Here is an 18,142-nt window from a genome sequence, read left to right as displayed (position 1 = left end):
ACCCTTAGATTAAAACAATCAATGGTTAATGTTTTAATTTTGATGGTTAAAATTATATTTTATATTAAAATGTATTTTTGATAAAGCTTTAAATTTTAAAACTTGGATTTTATGTTGATTTTTTGATGTATGGTTTAAATATGAAGTTTAAAGTTTATGGTATATAACTGAGTGAGTTTAGGGTTTGGTATATAGTGTTCTGGGTTTCGATTTAAGATTGTATTTTTAAATAACAAAAATATTAGAGTTTTAACATTTGTAGTTAGAATTTATGGTAGATGATTAATTAATTTTTTTAAAAAGTTTGAAGTTTAATGTTTTATGGTATAGGTCAAAGTATGTGGTTCAGGGTTTATGGTTAAAGGTTCGAAATAGATATGGTTTGAGATAATGTTTTGAATATATTTAACTTTATAATTTTATATTTAATATTTGTAGTTTAAATTTTAAGACATTATAAAATATTATAATTTTATATTGAAAATTTTGAACCCCTAGACTAAAATCAATAAAATGTCATGAAAAAAGCAATATAATTTGTAATTTTAGCTCTTTTCAATTTGTTTTAAAAATTGCTTAAATTTAAAAAAATGTAGTTACTGGTTTAAATCAAAATTTAAAATGGAACTTTAAATTAAATTTTTTTTTAAATGATTAAAATTTGAGTTTAACTCTAAACTATAAACGTAAACTATAAACGTAAACTTTAAATAATAATAAAAATATTGGATTTAATGTTCAAAGATAAACTTTAAATTTTTATAACTTTATAATTCTATAGTTTATGATTTGAGGTTTATATTTAAGAAAAGATTAAAGTTAGAGTTTTGTAAGTCAGAATTGTATAAGTGATTGTAAGAGAACATATATCTCAAGATCAAGTTAAAGTCTCAACTTGAAGTTTAAGAAACTATACACATTCAGTTGATTTATATTCACTTTATATTGATAAGATGATCTTCAATATAACTTCTTAAAGTACTTGAATTCAGTTTTCCGATTTTAGGGTATGTTTGAGGTATTGCTGATTTATATAAACGATACGGCTGAGTTATCTAAACGATACGGTTGAGATATCTAAACATTTTTTGATTTTAGGGTATGTTTGAGGTATGGCTGAGTTATGTAAACGACACGACTGAGATATATAAACGACACGGCTGAGTAGTGTAAACATAACATAAATCAAACACACAATACATGGGTGAGTTATGTTTTTTACATAGAAAACCAAAAATACATGTTTTCTGCACCATTCCGGTATTCGTCCATGTATCCAAGCTTCAATGAACTCCTCTATGTCGTCTCTGCTGAATCCGTCACTTCTTTTCATCTCTTTCATTTTCTTTTTGTTCAATTTTCTTTTTCACTCAGATCTGAAAAAAATTAGATTATCCAAATATGGGTATGAAATCACAAACAAACTTAATTAAATACATCCCACAATTGTCGATCTGGGTATTTTGGAATGTATTTGTCTTTTCTCCTCGGAATGCACACTTCTTATAGCTAGGTTTTCGGAGATTGGGGGAAAGTAACTCAGCCACAACTGCATATATAAACTAAACTGCATATATAAACCAGCCGTAAAAGAAAAGTAACTCAGCCACAACACAAATTAAAACTCAGCCACAAACTCGAAAAACACAGCAGAGAAGATGATTTCATTTCAGACGATTACAGCGAAAAAATATTTCGTAAAAACGATTGGAGACGACGATTTCAGGGAAGACGATATCGAAGAAGACAAGACAGAAAGTTAGTTCGAGGAAGACGAAGTAAACACAATGTCGATGACGATTTCAGGGAAGAGGCGGTTAGGGTTCCTTTAGTTCTTCGACGAAGTTGTGCAGTGTTGTTGTGTTTTTTTTTCAACATTATGTAATTAAAGAGATGATTGATTGTTCTCTGTTACTGATGTGGATATTTAATTAGTGATGTGAATTTAATGTTTAAAAATAATTTCAATTAAAAAAAAACTAACCAAATGCCTTTATTGTCATTTACTAGGGGTATCTAAACACTCTAATAATTTTTAAAAGATGTATAACACTCTAGTAATAAACCAACTTTTCTTATACATTCTAGTAATTTTTTTTTTTTTAAAACTAGCGCTGTATGCATTCTAACATAAATAACTGGACTGTAGAAGTGAGGAACTGTCTATCAATAAATTGTCATTTAAACATTTACTTCCTTCTATTTATGAAAATGATTTATATTTTTGTCGATCCAGGTTTTACATTCACACCATCGTCACACGAGCGAGCTACATACGTGTGTCTCTGTGTGCTTTAAAATGATTTCTATTAAACCGGGAATATTCAAAATGTAGTACGTCATTACATGATCACTTAACTAATACATTAACCAACTTCGTCTCTTGATCTCTACTACTAACCAATTAACCAACCAAAACAAACTTTCAAATCTTCTCCTCTCCTCTCGCTTCATCTCCCTCCGTTTCCGTCTTGTCTTTCGAATCTGAACATCTCTGGAAATAATCTAAAAGAAAATGGGTGAGAACGCCATCTCAGGTTCGTTTGAAACCGTTCTTGCACCGCTTCTCTCTTCTTATGTTCTTGATGACATATATTCTTGGGTTTTGGTCCTTTAGATCTCTGTTTTGCTTCATATCTCAGGTGATCTCAAGAATATAGCGATCGACACAGGACGTTCAGAGACTCTCGTGGTCTGTTTCGGCGAAATGCTGATCGATTTCGTGCCAACGGTGGGAGGTGTATCGCTGGCGGAAGCACCAGCTTTCAAGAAAGCACCAGGAGGTGCACCTGCTAATGTAGCCGTTGGTGTCTCTAGACTCGGTGGCTCCTCTGCTTTCGTTGGAAAGGTCTCATCTTTTTTTTTTTCACAATTTTATTGATTTATTAAATCAAAATTCCAGATATTAAAAGTTTTTCGATTTTTTTTGTTTTAGGTAGGTGATGATGAGTTTGGACGAATGTTAGCTGAGATTCTAAGGCTGAACAATGTGGATAGCTCCGGGATGAGATTCGACCACGAAGCACGCACCGCTCTCACCTTTGTTACGTTGAGAGGTGACGGAGAGAGGGAGTTTCTGTTCTTCAGACACCCTAGTGCCGACATGCGTCTCTTGGAGTCTGAGCTTGACAAGAATCTAATCCAAAAGGTAGAGACTTTCACTTTCTTGATCCACACGTTTTCAATGAGACTAAGTGGACTGGCTTCTTACAGGCCAAGATTTTTCATTACGGATCTATCAGTTTGATCGAGGAGCCTTGCCGGTCGACTCAGCTCGCTGCTATGAAAATCGCTAAAGCCTCAGGGAGTCTCTTGTCGTATGACCCGAATTTGAGATTAGCGTTGTGGCCATCAGAGGAAGCTGCGAGGAAAGAGATCATGAGTATATGGAATTTAGCAGATGTTATAAAGGTTGTGTAGCATTATAAAGTTTGAGGTGAAGTATCAGATCATTTCACTAGTACTGAAAATGACACAAGTCTTTGTTGTTTTTAGATTAGTGAGGAGGAGATAACGTTCCTGACTGGTGGAGATGATCCTTATGATGATGAAGTTGTGTTGCAAAAGCTGTTTCATCCAAATCTTAAGCTTCTTGTTGTTTCAGAAGGACCTAATGGCTGTAGATACTTCACTCAGGTTTTTGCCTGTCCTTTTTAACATTTCATCTTCCATATCAGATTTACTAATTCTTGTAGATATAATATTTGTCTTGTAGGAGTTTAAAGGTAAAGTTGGTGGAGTGAAAGTGAAAGCGGTTGATACAACCGGTGCAGGAGATGCATTTGTGAGCGGTCTATTGAACAGCTTAGCTTCTGATCTCACCATTCTCAATGTACTTGCTTGCTCACTTGTTATCTCTTTAATTATTACATTATCTGGCTTTTAAACTTATATAGACTGATATTTGCAGGATGAGAAGAAGCTAAGAGAGGCGCTTCTATTCGCAAACGCTTGTGGAGCTATTACTGCAACAGAGAGAGGAGCCATTCCAGCTATGCCCACCATGAATGCTGTTCAAGACCTTCTCTCTTCTTCTCGCTCCTAAAAATGCTCAAAAAGTCTTTTTTTTTTCGAATGACTCAATTCATTACTTTTTCACTGTACTTTTGTTCCTAATTTGGAGGAACGCAAGAATGTTGAGTTAGATTCTTCTACAAGGAACAAAATTTCTGCTCTATGAAATGTGTGCCGTTGTTTGTGGCGGAGAACGACAAGCACTCTATTTGATGAAAATGCCGAAGCGAACTATTAGTGAAATATTATGAACGTGAGTAGCACGTGACAACTCCGTAAATAAAATATAATAAAGTCAAACTTGGTAATAAGGCTGGGGGTATAACCGACATACTACAAATATAACGGCGTTAAGAGTCGGAACGTCGAGTCTTGCGTGAGAACTTAACGAACTTTTTTTTTTTTAATGTTTGGCCGTCAAAATCAGGGACGATAGATAGTTCTCACTTCTCACGTTCTCTCCATCTTCACTCTCTCCTCTGAGATCCAGACTCTTATTATTGGGGAAGAAGTTTGATTTTTGATCGGAAGAAGAAGAAGTCGAGGCATTATTCGAGCGGTGGTTGAAGAGGAGATGATGGCGTCGGATCCAAAACTGAAGGCAGAGATAGGTCCCGACGGATTAGCAAGAGAAGCTCCTGTTATTGCTTACACTGAGAAGGTAATCTTTAGCAAATGACTCATCTCGATGTATGTGTGATTTCGTTTCCGTTTCGACTGATTGATCGCGAATCTCTGTTGTTTATGGAAACCAGATAATCGAGGAAGAACAACTTCAGTTGAGGAAGTAAGTATCTGATTCTGGAATTTCGTTTGATCGATTTGATTTTTTTTATTTAAGAATGAATGTGGTGTGCATCTTGCGATCTGAGATTCTGTCAATGTTGCATTCTTCTCCTTGTGATCCTAGTCTCTTTGAGAATACTGGAGTCTCTCTATTTAAGAATTGAATGTTAGTTTTTTTTCTTCTGCTTAATGAGAGAGAGAGAGAGCTTCGTTTGTGAGTCAGATACATTGAGGAGAACTATTCAAAGATAAGGGATGTCGAAAGGGAATTTGGAAACCTCACCTTGGAGATGAAACTCACTGCTGGTCCTAAGAAAGTTGGTATTACCACCAACTCTCTCTCTCTCTCACTCCTTTACTGCCTTTTGCCGATTTGACTTACTTGTCTTATTCTTTTGTCTTCAGCGCTGGAACACTTGAGAAAGAAGATTGAAGCCTGTACTGAAAAGATCCATGCTGCTAAGTTGAAAGAAGATGAAGCCCGCAAGGTTCTTTTCCTCTTCGTTTATGTATCTCAATGTTTTCTTCTCTCACTTGGAATAGTATAGTTAGTTGTTTTAGGTTGAATGTGAGCACAAGTAGATATTTTACAGTTTTTTTTTATGCTCTTGGTTTTACTTTCCATTTCATCTCCTATTGTTCTTGAGATTGACTATCCTGACCTTTGAAGTCTAGAGATTGTTAATTAATCACACAATTCTTCTCTTATTTTATTTGAATCTACTTCTTATATATAAGTTATTTTGTCTTCTCAAGGCATATGAAGCAGCATCAAAAGTTGTCAAAGATGAAGAAGCAATAAAGCAGAGCCTTTGCGATGATTTAAACAGTCTGGTACAAATATCTTTCTCGAAAACCAGTCATGGGAATTACATTTTCCTTATTGAAAGACATTCAAATCTCAATCTTTTCTAAACCTTAACGATAGGTACAAGAAAGCAGCAATACTCAGTACGCCAGACTTGAGGAACTGAAAAGAAGACTAGAAGCGCTAAATCCAAATAGATCATCATCTACTTCTATTCAGCAAGTAAGCTATCTCTCCTTCTAAGTTTATGTATTCCGTATGTTCCTAACTTATTTGGCAAATGTTACAATAATATCAAATATATTTGCTTGTTGATAAGCGGATACATAAAAAGATGTTGAATGTTTCTTATTAGGTCCATGAACCGGAGACTAAATCTGTAGCCGACAGCTTACCAGCAGCAGCCAGTGCTAATCAGACTCACCCGGAAAACCCAGTTAATGACAACTGGAAGGAAGAGGGAGGTAAAGAACAAGGACAGAGGCCAGATGGAGAATCAAAAACGAGGAAGAAACCACAGATTCAAGGAAGGGGAAGAGGAATTGGAATCATGAACAAAGGTAGAGGAGGTTGGACAGGTGCTGGATTCGATGTGGATGGTAGAAACTGAAAAGTTGAAACATATATTACAATACACACATCCAAAAATTACCAGGTAGTTTCTCTTTATCTTTTAACATCAATGGACCTATAGCTCTACAGAGACCTCTCAGTTACTCGTGTGTTACTGACAAGTAAAACCATTCAATCATATTTGGCTTCTTTAATCATCATCTTTATTGATTTTATGATCTGTGAACTGTGTAAGATGATTAGATTGGGGTTTGATTGGTTATGGTATGTTTCAATATGACTAGTAATCATAAGATTTGACTTTCAGATAAAGTTTATAGATATGAATTCAATTTGAGCTCTTCTGAAACCAGCCAGATATAACTGAAACTGATCTCACATTGAAGAGTTTGTAAATGAAATGGGGGTCAAAAGAGTAACAGTGAAGTCTTAATGTTTTCCTTTTCTTCTGTATATCAAACAATGGTGAAATAAGTGAACCTGTGACCAATGTGTGTCTGAAGTCCATAAGTGAGACCCAGTTACGACGTCACGCAAAATCTTTGTTTTCTAGTTTTAACAAGTTTTTGCTGAGTAATAAAAAGATCTCTAATCTGTCACTCTCTTTTAAGTTTCTACTCCTGTCTTCATCTCATATGCAATAATGGTCATTTGTAATGTCTGATCTTCTCCTAACTACCTTTTTTCATTTCCATTGCATGCTCCTTTCGTTCTTACCACACATTCATCATTTTGAAAGCTGACAAGAAATAATAAACCATCACCATAATCAATCTTTAATAAACCATCACAATAATCAGTTCTTAATGAAATCTCCATTGCAATTTTCCTCTTTAAAACAATCAATCTTAATTAATTATTTTATATGGAAAGAATTTGAAGACATTGGGAAAAGAATATTGCAGGCAAAAAAACTGCATTGAACAAAGAGAAAGAGCATGAAGAGTTTGGTTGTTTTTTGCTTAACTTTGGTGAAGAGTTTGGTTGTACAAGGCTGAAACTGATTAGACAAGATCGAGAGAAGAACCGGAGCCCGAGAGATTAGGCGAGGCTGATAGTAAAATAAATGAGAGAGAGAGAGTCATAGGTTTTGGATATAACAAACTCGGTGAAGAACAAAGAAGCAATCACTAAAAGACAGTAATGAGCTTAGAAGAGACGCAACAATTTCTTGCTCACCAAGAACCAGGTTTTCGAATAGAAAGAACAAGCCAAACACCATTCACAATTATATTTATGGGGATTTGATAAAATAGAACAGAAACATTCTAATATACAGTTACAACATAAAACATTATAATATACGAATCCATTTAAATTCTCTTGAAAAATTAAATATTATATTTTCTCCAGAAGTAGGAACTGAAATTTCTTTAAAACGAAATTACAAGTGTTTTTTATAACCAGAATGATTTTAACCGTATGAATGAATGGTTCTAGTGGTGGTGTAGATTTTATTATATCCTTGAGTCACTCCTAAGCCGCCTCAATCGCCTTAATGTTAGTTCTAGTTGCTACTTTCTATTGGCTCTTGTTTATGCGGCTATTTCATTTTCTCGCCAGGTGTTATATGAATATTGATATTTTACTTATGAATGAATTTTAATTGGGAGAAAAAATCCAGAATGTCTTGGTATACATAGTATGTATCCTACCAATACTTCAACATAATCATCTCATTCCATTACACACATATATATTGAAAGATATGAATTAGTTCATTTTATATTTATGTTATGAAATGATTATCTTTGTATTTTATCTGATGAAATTGATCAATTCTATTCATGTCAAATAGTTTTTTAGAATTAATGAAATAAATCATTCCACATTATTACATTCCAAAAATTAATAATCCAGTTGCAACCATTAATTGATGTGACAATATTTGAAAGCTTTAAATGTTTATGATATTTATCGTGACCACAGAACATTGAATTTGAACACTTAATCCCGCAATCTACCTGATATTGGAGTTTTGTAAGTTGGTTAAATACTCTAGTGACCACAATCTATTTCAACATTTCATGAGTCATGACGTAGTTCATTCAACAAAATTTTTAGTCTTCGACTCTTTAAAACGAGCTTAATTAAGAGAACTTCCACACACAAAAATGTATCATTAATTACATTGTTTGTGATATGGGCCCATGAAAATCAAAGTACTTAGTTCGAAGAGAATAGTTTCATTTAGTTATCAGTATAAATGTGACACAAGACCTATAAATATACACATATCCACTGAGATAATAAGTAGCTCGATATCATATTTAAGGAACAAGAAGAATGTTAAGATCGGCTCTTTGGAAATCCGATGGAAAGGTCAGTTTCCACATCCTCTTTCTCTTTGCTTCCTGATGGCATCCCGCTTGGTTCTTCTCCTACCTGACATATATTAAAAGTGTATATAAGTTATTTTATTGCTTTGAATAATTAGTGAAAATAAAAGAAAAGAGTCATAACTCAAACCCTCGTGTAGATAAATAAGTAATTAACCCTAATATAAAACATTTTGGGCAAAATATATACCGAATACATGAATGCCATATTCCGTTTTTTTCAATACATAAGTTATATTCATTTTGTGAATGTGTAAATGAGTTTTGTAAATCAATTTGTACGTATTGATGACTCTGTGATGCACATATAGGTAATAGTGGTATGGTACATACCCTTCCACTAAGCCTGACTCTCTCGTCCTTGAGCTCCCTCTCCTAATTTTCAACAAGAGACTTCAATAAATATCCACGACAAAGGAGAACCGATCCACAAAAATCAAATTGTAACTATTCTAACCTTGGCTTTTAGTTTCTCTACCTCGTCTTCATATAATTTAGCCTACCAATAATCCAACACAGGATCCAAAAGACAAGTAAGTACTCATACAACGAAAGAATCATCTCATTATATATACACATTAATCAATGCATTGTTTCTAACCTTTCTTGATCTAACAATATGAAGGCTTTTCTCTATCTGTGTGGCTATTTCCTTTTGTTCTTGTAAAGAACAAAAGGCCACACTTTTCCCCATCAACTTCCTATCAAATTAAGCGACATTTCAAAATCAACACACTTCTTTTAGTAACCAGTATTAACATGTAGAAAACTATATATATATGGCAACTGAGATACAAACTGGTTATGAACTTCAAGCATTTCAATCTTTTCCACCATTGTCACCATTTCCTTCTTTAGTCCCTGTATATCCAAAATAGTTGTACCAAGTTGATATCTTGCATATTTGCATTGTTTTATCCATTCATTCATAAACATTTTCATCATAGAGATTAGGATTTAGACATGTTTAGGTTGCATTTTGCATACATGAGTCTCTATTAGGTACTGGAGTGCCACATGGAGTTCTTGGAGACATTTGGAGCTCAAAGGAGGTGAAATAGGTGATCATTAAACGAGCAGAGCATGGGAGCGACCTCCTGGAGCGACATCACGAAGTCGCTGTGTCCCACCTCTCAGAGGGACCTTCCTAAAGCGACGCCATGAAGTCGCTCGCGTTCTCGTTACTCCGAACAGTCTTAGATGACCCTGGAGCGACCTCTCAGAGCGACCTACCAAGGTCGCTCCCGATCCAGAGCGACCCGTTGGAGCGACGCACCAAAGTCGCTCGCAACCATCGGCCCTGGAGCGACTTGCCCAGAGCGACGCACCGAGGTCGCTCGCATCTCACACCCCTCTCGGAGCGACCTCCCAAAGCGACACCCCGAGGTCGCTCGCGTCTCTATGGCGAGACGACACGAAGCGAAGCCCGGAGCGACCTCTCAGAGCGATCCACTGAGGTCGCTCCCGAAGGCCAGAGCGACCTCTCGGAGCGACATGCCGAGGTCGCTCCGCGTCTATTGTTGGGTCGATTTCTATTTTACTTAAGGGCCTTTTGGTCATTTCATTATGCACGTTTTTATTTTCTAAACCTATGTTTTAATACTCTGTAAGCCACCAGGAGGAGATTATCTTTTGATCTATTGAGAAAGACACAAAAACTCTCTTGAGAAGTTCATCTCTTGGATTTTTGATTGTTATGTTCTTGTGTTCTTGTTGATTTCTTATCTATTTCTCTACATGATTAATCTGAAATCCAATATGGGTTTAAGAGGAATCATGGAGATTAGTGAGTAATCCCCTTTTGAATTCATGGGTTAGAGAGATTAAGGGTGATTAGGTTAGTTCTAGGATGTTTTAGTGTAGATCTTTCTTGTTCCTTGCTAGTAGAGTATTCATAATGCATCTTCTGAGTTGGCCACTCAAAAGTTGATCAATAGGCATTTCCCACCCGAAAGGTGTTTGATGAAATGTCTGAGACAACTCTCCTAGGCTTTTAGTATACTTTGCCAAAGACATTTGCTGTTAAAGGTGCTAAGATAGCTAATAGACTTGTTAGTAATGATTGCTTTCATATTATTCAACCAAAGACATTAGATGTTTGAGATATGTTAGCAAATGAGCATTCATCTAGACATAGAGCTTGCTTAGAATTGTGTCTAGGCATAAGGTTGATAGTTTGATTGATCATTTGCCATCCTTAGTTCGATATTTGATCACCCAAGGTCTAATCCCTATGCCCATGAGTTCTATTTTCCCTTAGTCAAGAAAGTATCATTCTGTTATTGCTTTCTAGTTTTAGTCATAGCTTAAAACCCATCTAAATCATTGGTTGCACTTAGATTAAGTGAGTACTTGCATTCTCAGTGCTTTGACATCCCTCAGAACTGGTTTGACAATCACTATACTACAACATTTGTCTTAGGACCCTCAAAACTCCTAACATCAAATTGGCGCCGTTGCCAAATTCTGAATAGATTTAAACATTGAGATTTAGTCACTTGCTTGAGACTAAGTCATTTTAATTTTGTTTTGTTACTGATTCTTCTTCTTCACTTACCTTTCACTTTCAGGTGTATGAACTTGAGGAGCAGGGGTCCATCAAACTTAGTTCCAATAGTAGCAGACATCAGAGCTTTTGAGAGGGAGTGTGCTAGAGCTAGAAGAGAAGAAGAACACCAAGCCCACTTGGATATTGATATGGCAGATCCACCGCAAGGGGCAGAACACCAACCGCGGGCAGCTCGACCCATTGGTACTTATGACCGGCCCAACATTCTTGGTCATAGACTAGGAATCCGAGCACCGGCTGTGGCAGCCAACAACTTTGAGGTCAAGTCAGGACTCCTCAACGTGATCGAGAACAACAAGTATCATGGCTTGGCTCTAGAGGACCCATTTGATCACTTGGATAGGTTCGACAGCTACTGTGGGTTGTCAAAAACCAATGGTGTGTCTGAGGACGCCCTGAAGCTGAAGTTATTCCCTTTCTCTTTGGGGGATAAGGCACGTCAGTGGGAGAAGTCTCTACCCAGCGACTCTATCACCACTTGGGATGATTGCAAGAGAGCATTCTTGGAGAAGTTCTTCTCTACTTCAAGAACTGCTAAGCTGAGAAATGAGATTTCCAGTTTTCAACAGAAGAACTTAGAAGGATTCAGTGAAGCCTGGGAGAGATTCAAGGGCTACCAAGCTCAGTGCCCACACCATGGTTTCTCTAAGGAGAGCTTGCTGAGTACCTTCTACAGAGGTGCCCTTCCTAAGTACAGAGCCAGATTGGATACAGCTAGCAATGGGTTCTTCTTGGGGAGAACTGAGGAAGATGCAGAGGTGCTGGTTGACAACATGGTAAAGAGTGATGCAGTCTACAGTGGAGACCACGACAGAAGCAGTCGAACAGATGATAAGCAGACGAGGAAGGAGTTAAAGGCTCTACAGGATAAGATAGACATACTCATTGCTGATAAATCCACCCAAGAGCAGCTGAACTTTGTTGGTAACCCAAACCAAGATCCCCCACCTGGGGTCAATGAGGTTGAGGGTTTGGAAGGTCAAGAAGACCTGTGCTTCATCAACAACAATGGTAGTTGGTACAGGAAAGAGCCCAACTTTCAGTACAACAACTACCAACACAAAACCTATCCTAACAACCAACAGAGTGGTTATCAGCCTAGGAACAACCAGCAAGGCAACTATCAGCCTCAGCAAAACCCTCTTCCTGGTTTCTCCAACAAAGGGAACCAGTCTTCTCAACAACAAGCTAATCCTTCTACCTCTACTACTCAGGAAAGCAGCACTGATGTTTTACTGAAACAGATCTTGGAGTCTCAGACTAGAAGTGAAAAGCAGGTTGGATATGAGTTGAAGAACCTTCACTCCAAGATTGATGGAAGTTACAATGAGCTCAACAACAAGTTCATGGCTTTGGAAAACCAGTTTGCTTCCATGACCACTCACCAGAATCGCCAGCAAGGGTCTCTACCTTGAAAATCTGAGCAAAAACCCAAGGAGTATTGCAATGTTGTCCTCTCTACCACTTCTTCAGGGATTGAATTGAGTAACCACAAGAAAGAGGTAGATGAAATTGAAAGATTGGTGTTTGGAACTGAGATTGAACAGGTTCAGCATCTGATTGTAGCAACAGCTGAAGCAAAGATTGTGAAGGAAGCTGACAAAATGGTTGAAGTAAAGATTTTGAAGGGAGATGCACCCATGGCTGAGAAACCAGTTGCGAAGAGAGCTAACCGGAAGCTGAAAGAAGTCAAGCTGGAGGACACCACTGAGGTTGAGCAGTCACCATATGACAAGCTCCCATTTCCACAAAGGGTCCTCACCAAAGCTCAAAAGAAGGTAATTTCCAAGTTCAGAAAAGACTTAAGTGATATTGGAGTTAAGCTTCCAGAGATCTCGGGTATGCGTGAGGCTCATGTCCAAATGATGCTCATCAAGGACATTGTAGACCACCAAGCAGAAGTAGCAGAGCTCCTCAACATTTCAACTTTGAAACTTGATCCAACCATCACACCAAAGTCTCTCCCTAAACTAGAATCCCAAGGGAAGTTCACCTTGTCCTGCTCCCTTGGTAAGCTCACCTTTGATGATGCTCTTGTTGATTCTGGTGCAAGTGTGAATGTGATCTCAATGGAGATGGTGAAGAGTCTTGAGATTGAACACATGGAGCCAGATACTTCCTCTCTCACGTTTGGGGATTCTTCTTCTACTACCCCTATTGGTGTCATCAAGGATTTCCCTTTGAAGATTGGATCTTGCACCATCCCTATAGACCTCACTGTCTTGAAGATGGCAACTGAGAAGAGAGTTCCATTGATCCTGGGCACACCATTCCTTACTACTGTGGGTGCTTGCATCGATTTCGCCAACAAGAAGGTCACACTCCTCAATGTCAACAAAGCTGTCTCTTACCCAATTCAGTCTCCACTGGATGTTGAGTATTATGGAACCATCACTTGTGGAGACCCCTACATTGAGAAGGATCCTCCTTCTCAACTTTCCACTTGAGGTACTTCTCTACTTTTCCTTGTATATACCATTTCATTTTTGCATATTAGCTTTCTCTTTTGGGTATCTCTCTCTACTTGACAACACAGAGACTGTGTCATTTAAGTTTGGGGGAGGTACCAGGTATTTGATCATGTTTGCTTTGATGTTGTTCATTGAGTCATGCATTGCATACCTATTTGCATATTAAAAAAAAAAAAAAAACAAATCATATAGATTGCATCACTTGCATTTTTAGGAGAGTCTAGAGCATATAGGTTGCATTCACTTGCATTGGGAGAAATGATTTTAAACGCCTTGTAAAGAACACTACGTTGCACCTGAGTAGCTTTTGCACCTCTCAAAAATACTTGTATGTTTCGAGCCTTGAAAACTCTTCCTGAAACTTGTTGATTGCTGAAATTCAGTCTTTGAAGCCAACTACAAACCCTATTTGAACTGAATGAACTTAATGCTTCTTGCTCATGGTCCCTTGTGTACTGAGTCATGGCTATACACACCTGAGTTGTCACATCCTTTATGCCAATCTTATTTTGACAAACTCTAGTGGTAGACCACTCCCAAAACCTTTCCCTCCTTTTAAGCTTTCATTGTTTGATGAGTGAGGCCTTCTTCGGAAAGTCTTACATGTGCATAATGTTGAGAGTATCGGGAACGACAATGCTTGATCTTCATTCTTGCTAGATTGGGCACTCTATTGTCTAGCTATAGGTGGGGAGTGAGAGTTGTGATTATGATTAGGGAGCAATGAAAAAGGAAAAGAAATGACTTTTTGTGTTTAAGTGAATTGTCTTATTGGAATAAAAAAAAAAAAAAAAACCTCTAGCTCAAGTTATGAAAAGTCTTGGCCCCCATCTAAAAAAAAAAAAAAAAAAAAAAAAAAAAAGAAGAGAAATAAAATATAAAAAGAAAAGAAAAAGAAAGAAAAAGGGGGCTAGCAAAGTTGTTAGGAGCTAAGTAATGTTTTGAGGTTGTGGAAAATCCCTTGTAGATTTCAAAGAGAAGGAGTTAAAGTTCTTAGGATCTTTTGGTGAGAGATGTGAGTTGGGTTTGACATTTGGGAATGATTGTGTAATTATATGTTTGGGAAAAGGGTAGAACAATGGAGATTGAGCATTGTATGCATGAGTTGGTCCCTTTCTTAGATATATTATGTGCAATGTCAAGGCTACTTGTTTTGAGAGTAAACCACCCTAAAGATCATATATTTTGAACCTCTTGACTCACTTGACTAAAAGCCTTCCCTTACCCAACCAAATGACTTGGACCAACTGACCATTTGCAAGAATTCACTTGATGTCTTATGCTTAATGAATGTGAGAGTTGGTTGATTTGAATGTGTGGATGCTTGATGATGAGTATAAGGGCAAAAAGGTGTTGAGATAGGCCTAGAGAAGCTAGAGTGTAATAAGAGAGTGTGCTCATGTTGGATTAGATGTTGAATTGAGTGCTAGTTGTGTTTCTTTTGGCTAAGAGCTCCCATCTTCAAACCTCTCTCTCTATGAGTTCTAGAAAGTTCACTTGTGGACAAGTAAAAGAACAAGTTTGGGGGAGTTGATATCTTGCATATTTGCATTGTTTTATCCATTCATTCATAAACATTTTCATCATAGAGATTAGGATTTAGACATGTTTAGGTTGCATTTTGCATACATGAGTCTCTATTAGGTACTGGAGTGCCACATGGAGTTCTTGGAGATATTTGGAGCTCAAAGGAGGTGAAATAGGTGATCATTAAACGAGCAGAGCATGGGAGCGACCTCCTGGAGCGACATCACGAAGTCGCTGTGTCCCACCTCTCAGAGGGACCTTCCTAAAGCGACGCCATGAAGTCGCTCGCGTTCTCGTTACTCCGAACAGTCTTAGATGACCCTGGAGCGACCTCTCAGAGCGACCTACCAAGGTCGCTCCCGATCCAGAGCGACCCGTTGGAGCGACGCACCAAAGTCGCTCGCAACCATCGGCCCTGGAGCGACTTGCCCAGAGCGACGCACCGAGGTCGCTCGCATCTCACACCCCTCTCGGAGCGACCTCCCAAAGCGACACCCCGAGGTCGCTCGCGTCTCTATGGCGAGACGACACGAAGCGAAGCCCGGAGCGACCTCTCAGAGCGATCCACTGAGGTCGCTCCCGAAGGCCAGAGCGACCTCTCGGAGCGACATGCCGAGGTCGCTCCGCGTCTATTGTTGGGTCGATTTCTATTTTACTTAAGGGCCTTTTGGTCATTTCATTATGCACGTTTTTATTTTCTAAACCTATGTTTTAATACTCTGTAAGCCACCAGGAGGAGATTATCTTTTGATCTATTGAGAAAGACACAAAAACTCTCTTGAGAAGTTCATCTCTTGGATTTTTGATTGTTATGTTCTTGTGTTCTTGTTGATTTCTTATCTATTTCTCTACATGATTAATCTGAAATCCAATATGGGTTTAAGAGGAATCATGGAGATTAGTGAGTAATCCCCTTTTGAATTCATGGGTTAGGGAGATTAAGGGTGATTAGGTTAGTTCTAGGATGTTTTAGTGTAGATCTTTCTTGTTCATTGCTAGTAGAGTATTCATAATGCATCTTCTGAGTTGGCCACTCAAAAGTTGATCAATAGGCATTTTCCACCCGAAAGGTGTTTGATGAAATGCCTGAGACAACTCTCCTAGGCTTTTAGTATACTTTGCCAAAGACATTTGTTGTTAAAGGTGCTAAGATAGCTAATAGACTTGTTAGTAATGATTGCTTTCATATTATTCAACCAAAGACATTTGATGTTTGAGATATGTTAGCAAATGAGCATTCATCTAGACATAGAGCTTGCTTAGAATTGTGTCTAGGCATAAGGTTGATAGTTTGATTGATCATTTGCCATCCTTAGTTCGATATTTGATCACCCAAGGTCTAATCCCTATGCCCATGAGTTCTATTTTCCCTTAGTCAAGAAAGTATCATTCTGTTATTGCTTTCTAGTTTTAGTCATAGCTTAAAACCCATCTAAATCATTGGTTGCACTTAGATTAAGTGAGTACTTGCATTCTCAGTGCTTTGACATCCCTCAGAACTGGTTCGACAATCACTATACTACAACATTTGTCTTAGGACCCTCAAAACTCCTAACATCACAAGTGTCACAAAAGAAATCAAACCAAATGTGACTGATGTATTTTTCAGTACAAGTTTCTGTACGTGATTGATGAAACGTAAAAATGAGAGAGAACTGATATATAAAAAGAAACCTGCACGTATTGCTCAGTGGGGTGACTTTCTGCAACGAAGTACTCTCCCTTATACTCAGCGTATCGCTTGATCGTCTTCTGGATACTAAAGAATTCTCAAGACATCAACGGTTCATTACTTTTGAGTTTTAATTAGTTGAAAAATATTCCTTTGAATTGAAGGCTCTTCATAAGTACATATATATAGATATTATACTAACCATGTCATATTGGTAGAGAGAACTAGACATTTGTTGGACATCATATATATGTATATATGAATATGAATTTCTAGATATAACCTAGCTAGAAATGAATCAAAAGTATCCACGTTTTGATGTATTAATGTTATGCTAATCATTCAACCGATCCTATCCATAAATAGTGAACATTAGATTAGTAGTCAGAGTAAGACCTTAACGAATTAGGCAGTGGGAAGCACTAAATATCGAACTTGTACTCACAAACAATAATTGAACGCACTTGAAGAATCATCTAGACAAAAAATGGCAAAACACTTGGAGCTGTTTCTCATATATTCATGGTTTGGTCTGATTTATGTTCTTGATATTAAATCAAATCATTTTGGATTTAAAAACTAGTTTGACACTTTGAGTTCCAACGCAGATAAAGGGCTCAACATTCAAAAACCGTATTCGTGAAAACCCTAATTAATCCATAAGATAACCCTCATGTTGATATATAGTATATGGAAAATAACCTGAAGTTAAAAATAGGAAAATAATAGTTTAACAAAAAACATATATGAGAATTTAAATGAAATTAAATGTGAAAAGGGCATATTTTGGGAAAATCTATCAACTGCAACTAGCTATAGGCAAAATCTTTTACATGTATATTAAGAAATCGCTAGTACTATATGTTCAGAGAGATACTCAACTACACAAGTAGTATTAACAGCAAATTCAAAAATATATTAAAATATAGATAATTGGAGTAATTAATCAAGCTGAAACTAAAAAATCTTACTCAGAGCTGGCGAAATCATACAATCTTCCTTTCTGAGAGAAGATGATAGCTGCTACTTGGGCATCACAAAGAACAGAAAGCTCATGAGCCTTCTTAAGGAGACCACTCCTTCGCTTAGAGAAGGTGACTTGTCTGCTTGTCGTGTTCTCGATCTTCTTGATCTGGATCTTTCCTCTCACCATTTTAACTTATTCTTAGAAAATCGAATCCCACGACTGAGATCCGTTATGAGATGGAAACCCTAGCTTTGTATGAAATGAAGCAAACAGACCACAGAAACGAAACCGAAAGTCAAAATCAGAAAATGGTTTCTTGATTTGGAAAAATCTGGGAAGTTAAAGAAAACTCGCAAAGCTTTCTCGAGATTCGCTTCGAACCTCCACTAAAAAGATAGATTTGGATAGAGAAGGAA

General features: G+C 37.3%; 3 protein-coding genes and 1 non-coding gene across 5 annotated transcripts; 2 read left to right on the top strand and 2 right to left on the bottom strand.

The window, feature by feature from the left end:
- Window positions 1–968: 968 nt before the first annotated feature.
- LOC106387942 (probable fructokinase-7) lies at window positions 969–6,118 on the top strand. Of its 2 annotated transcripts, XM_048752381.1 has the most exons (13): window positions 969–2,537; window positions 2,643–2,848; window positions 2,936–3,148; window positions 3,214–3,411; window positions 3,496–3,636; window positions 3,716–3,832; window positions 3,911–4,675; window positions 4,770–4,801; window positions 4,995–5,121; window positions 5,206–5,288; window positions 5,557–5,634; window positions 5,729–5,830; window positions 5,964–6,118. In XM_048752381.1, the coding sequence occupies exons 1-7, from the start codon at window positions 2,516–2,518 to the stop codon at window positions 4,043–4,045; spliced, it is 1,032 nt and encodes a 343-aa protein (XP_048608338.1). In that variant the 5' UTR covers window positions 969–2,515; the 3' UTR covers window positions 4,046–4,675; window positions 4,770–4,801; window positions 4,995–5,121; window positions 5,206–5,288; window positions 5,557–5,634; window positions 5,729–5,830; window positions 5,964–6,118. The 2 variants fall into 2 exon arrangements, with proteins under 2 accessions (XP_048608338.1, XP_013683338.1); XM_013827884.3 differs by lacking the exon at window positions 5,964–6,118 and having other exon boundaries at window positions 4,995–5,117; window positions 5,729–5,798.
- LOC106387943 lies at window positions 4,435–6,456 on the top strand. The gene is made up of 7 exons (XM_013827885.3): window positions 4,435–4,675; window positions 4,770–4,801; window positions 5,024–5,121; window positions 5,206–5,288; window positions 5,557–5,634; window positions 5,729–5,830; window positions 5,964–6,456. Exons 1-7 carry the CDS (start codon window positions 4,589–4,591, stop codon window positions 6,216–6,218), a joined length of 735 nt encoding a protein of 244 aa, XP_013683339.2. The 5' UTR covers window positions 4,435–4,588; the 3' UTR covers window positions 6,219–6,456.
- A 1,891-nt stretch (window positions 6,457–8,347) lies between these two features.
- LOC106385421 (MADS-box protein AGL72-like) lies at window positions 8,348–18,142 on the bottom strand. Its single transcript, XM_013825337.3, has 7 exons — window positions 17,731–18,142; window positions 16,762–16,846; window positions 9,320–9,381; window positions 9,122–9,221; window positions 8,978–9,019; window positions 8,854–8,895; window positions 8,348–8,566 (listed from the first exon to the last, which is right to left on the bottom strand). Exons 1-7 carry the CDS (start codon window positions 17,910–17,912, stop codon window positions 8,471–8,473), a joined length of 609 nt encoding a protein of 202 aa, XP_013680791.1. The 5' UTR covers window positions 17,913–18,142; the 3' UTR covers window positions 8,348–8,470.
- Window positions 11,626–11,732, bottom strand: LOC125584650. Its single transcript, XR_007321560.1, has one exon. It is a non-coding gene; the product is annotated as a small nucleolar RNA R71 (small nucleolar RNA).

This window comes from Brassica napus, chromosome C3 (genome assembly GCF_020379485.1).
Source record: "Brassica napus cultivar Da-Ae chromosome C3, Da-Ae, whole genome shotgun sequence".
NCBI classification, from domain to species: Eukaryota; Viridiplantae; Streptophyta; class Magnoliopsida; order Brassicales; family Brassicaceae; genus Brassica; species Brassica napus.
The sequence above is the reverse complement of the archived record's forward strand: the minus strand, read 5'-3'. Positions and strand labels throughout refer to the sequence as shown.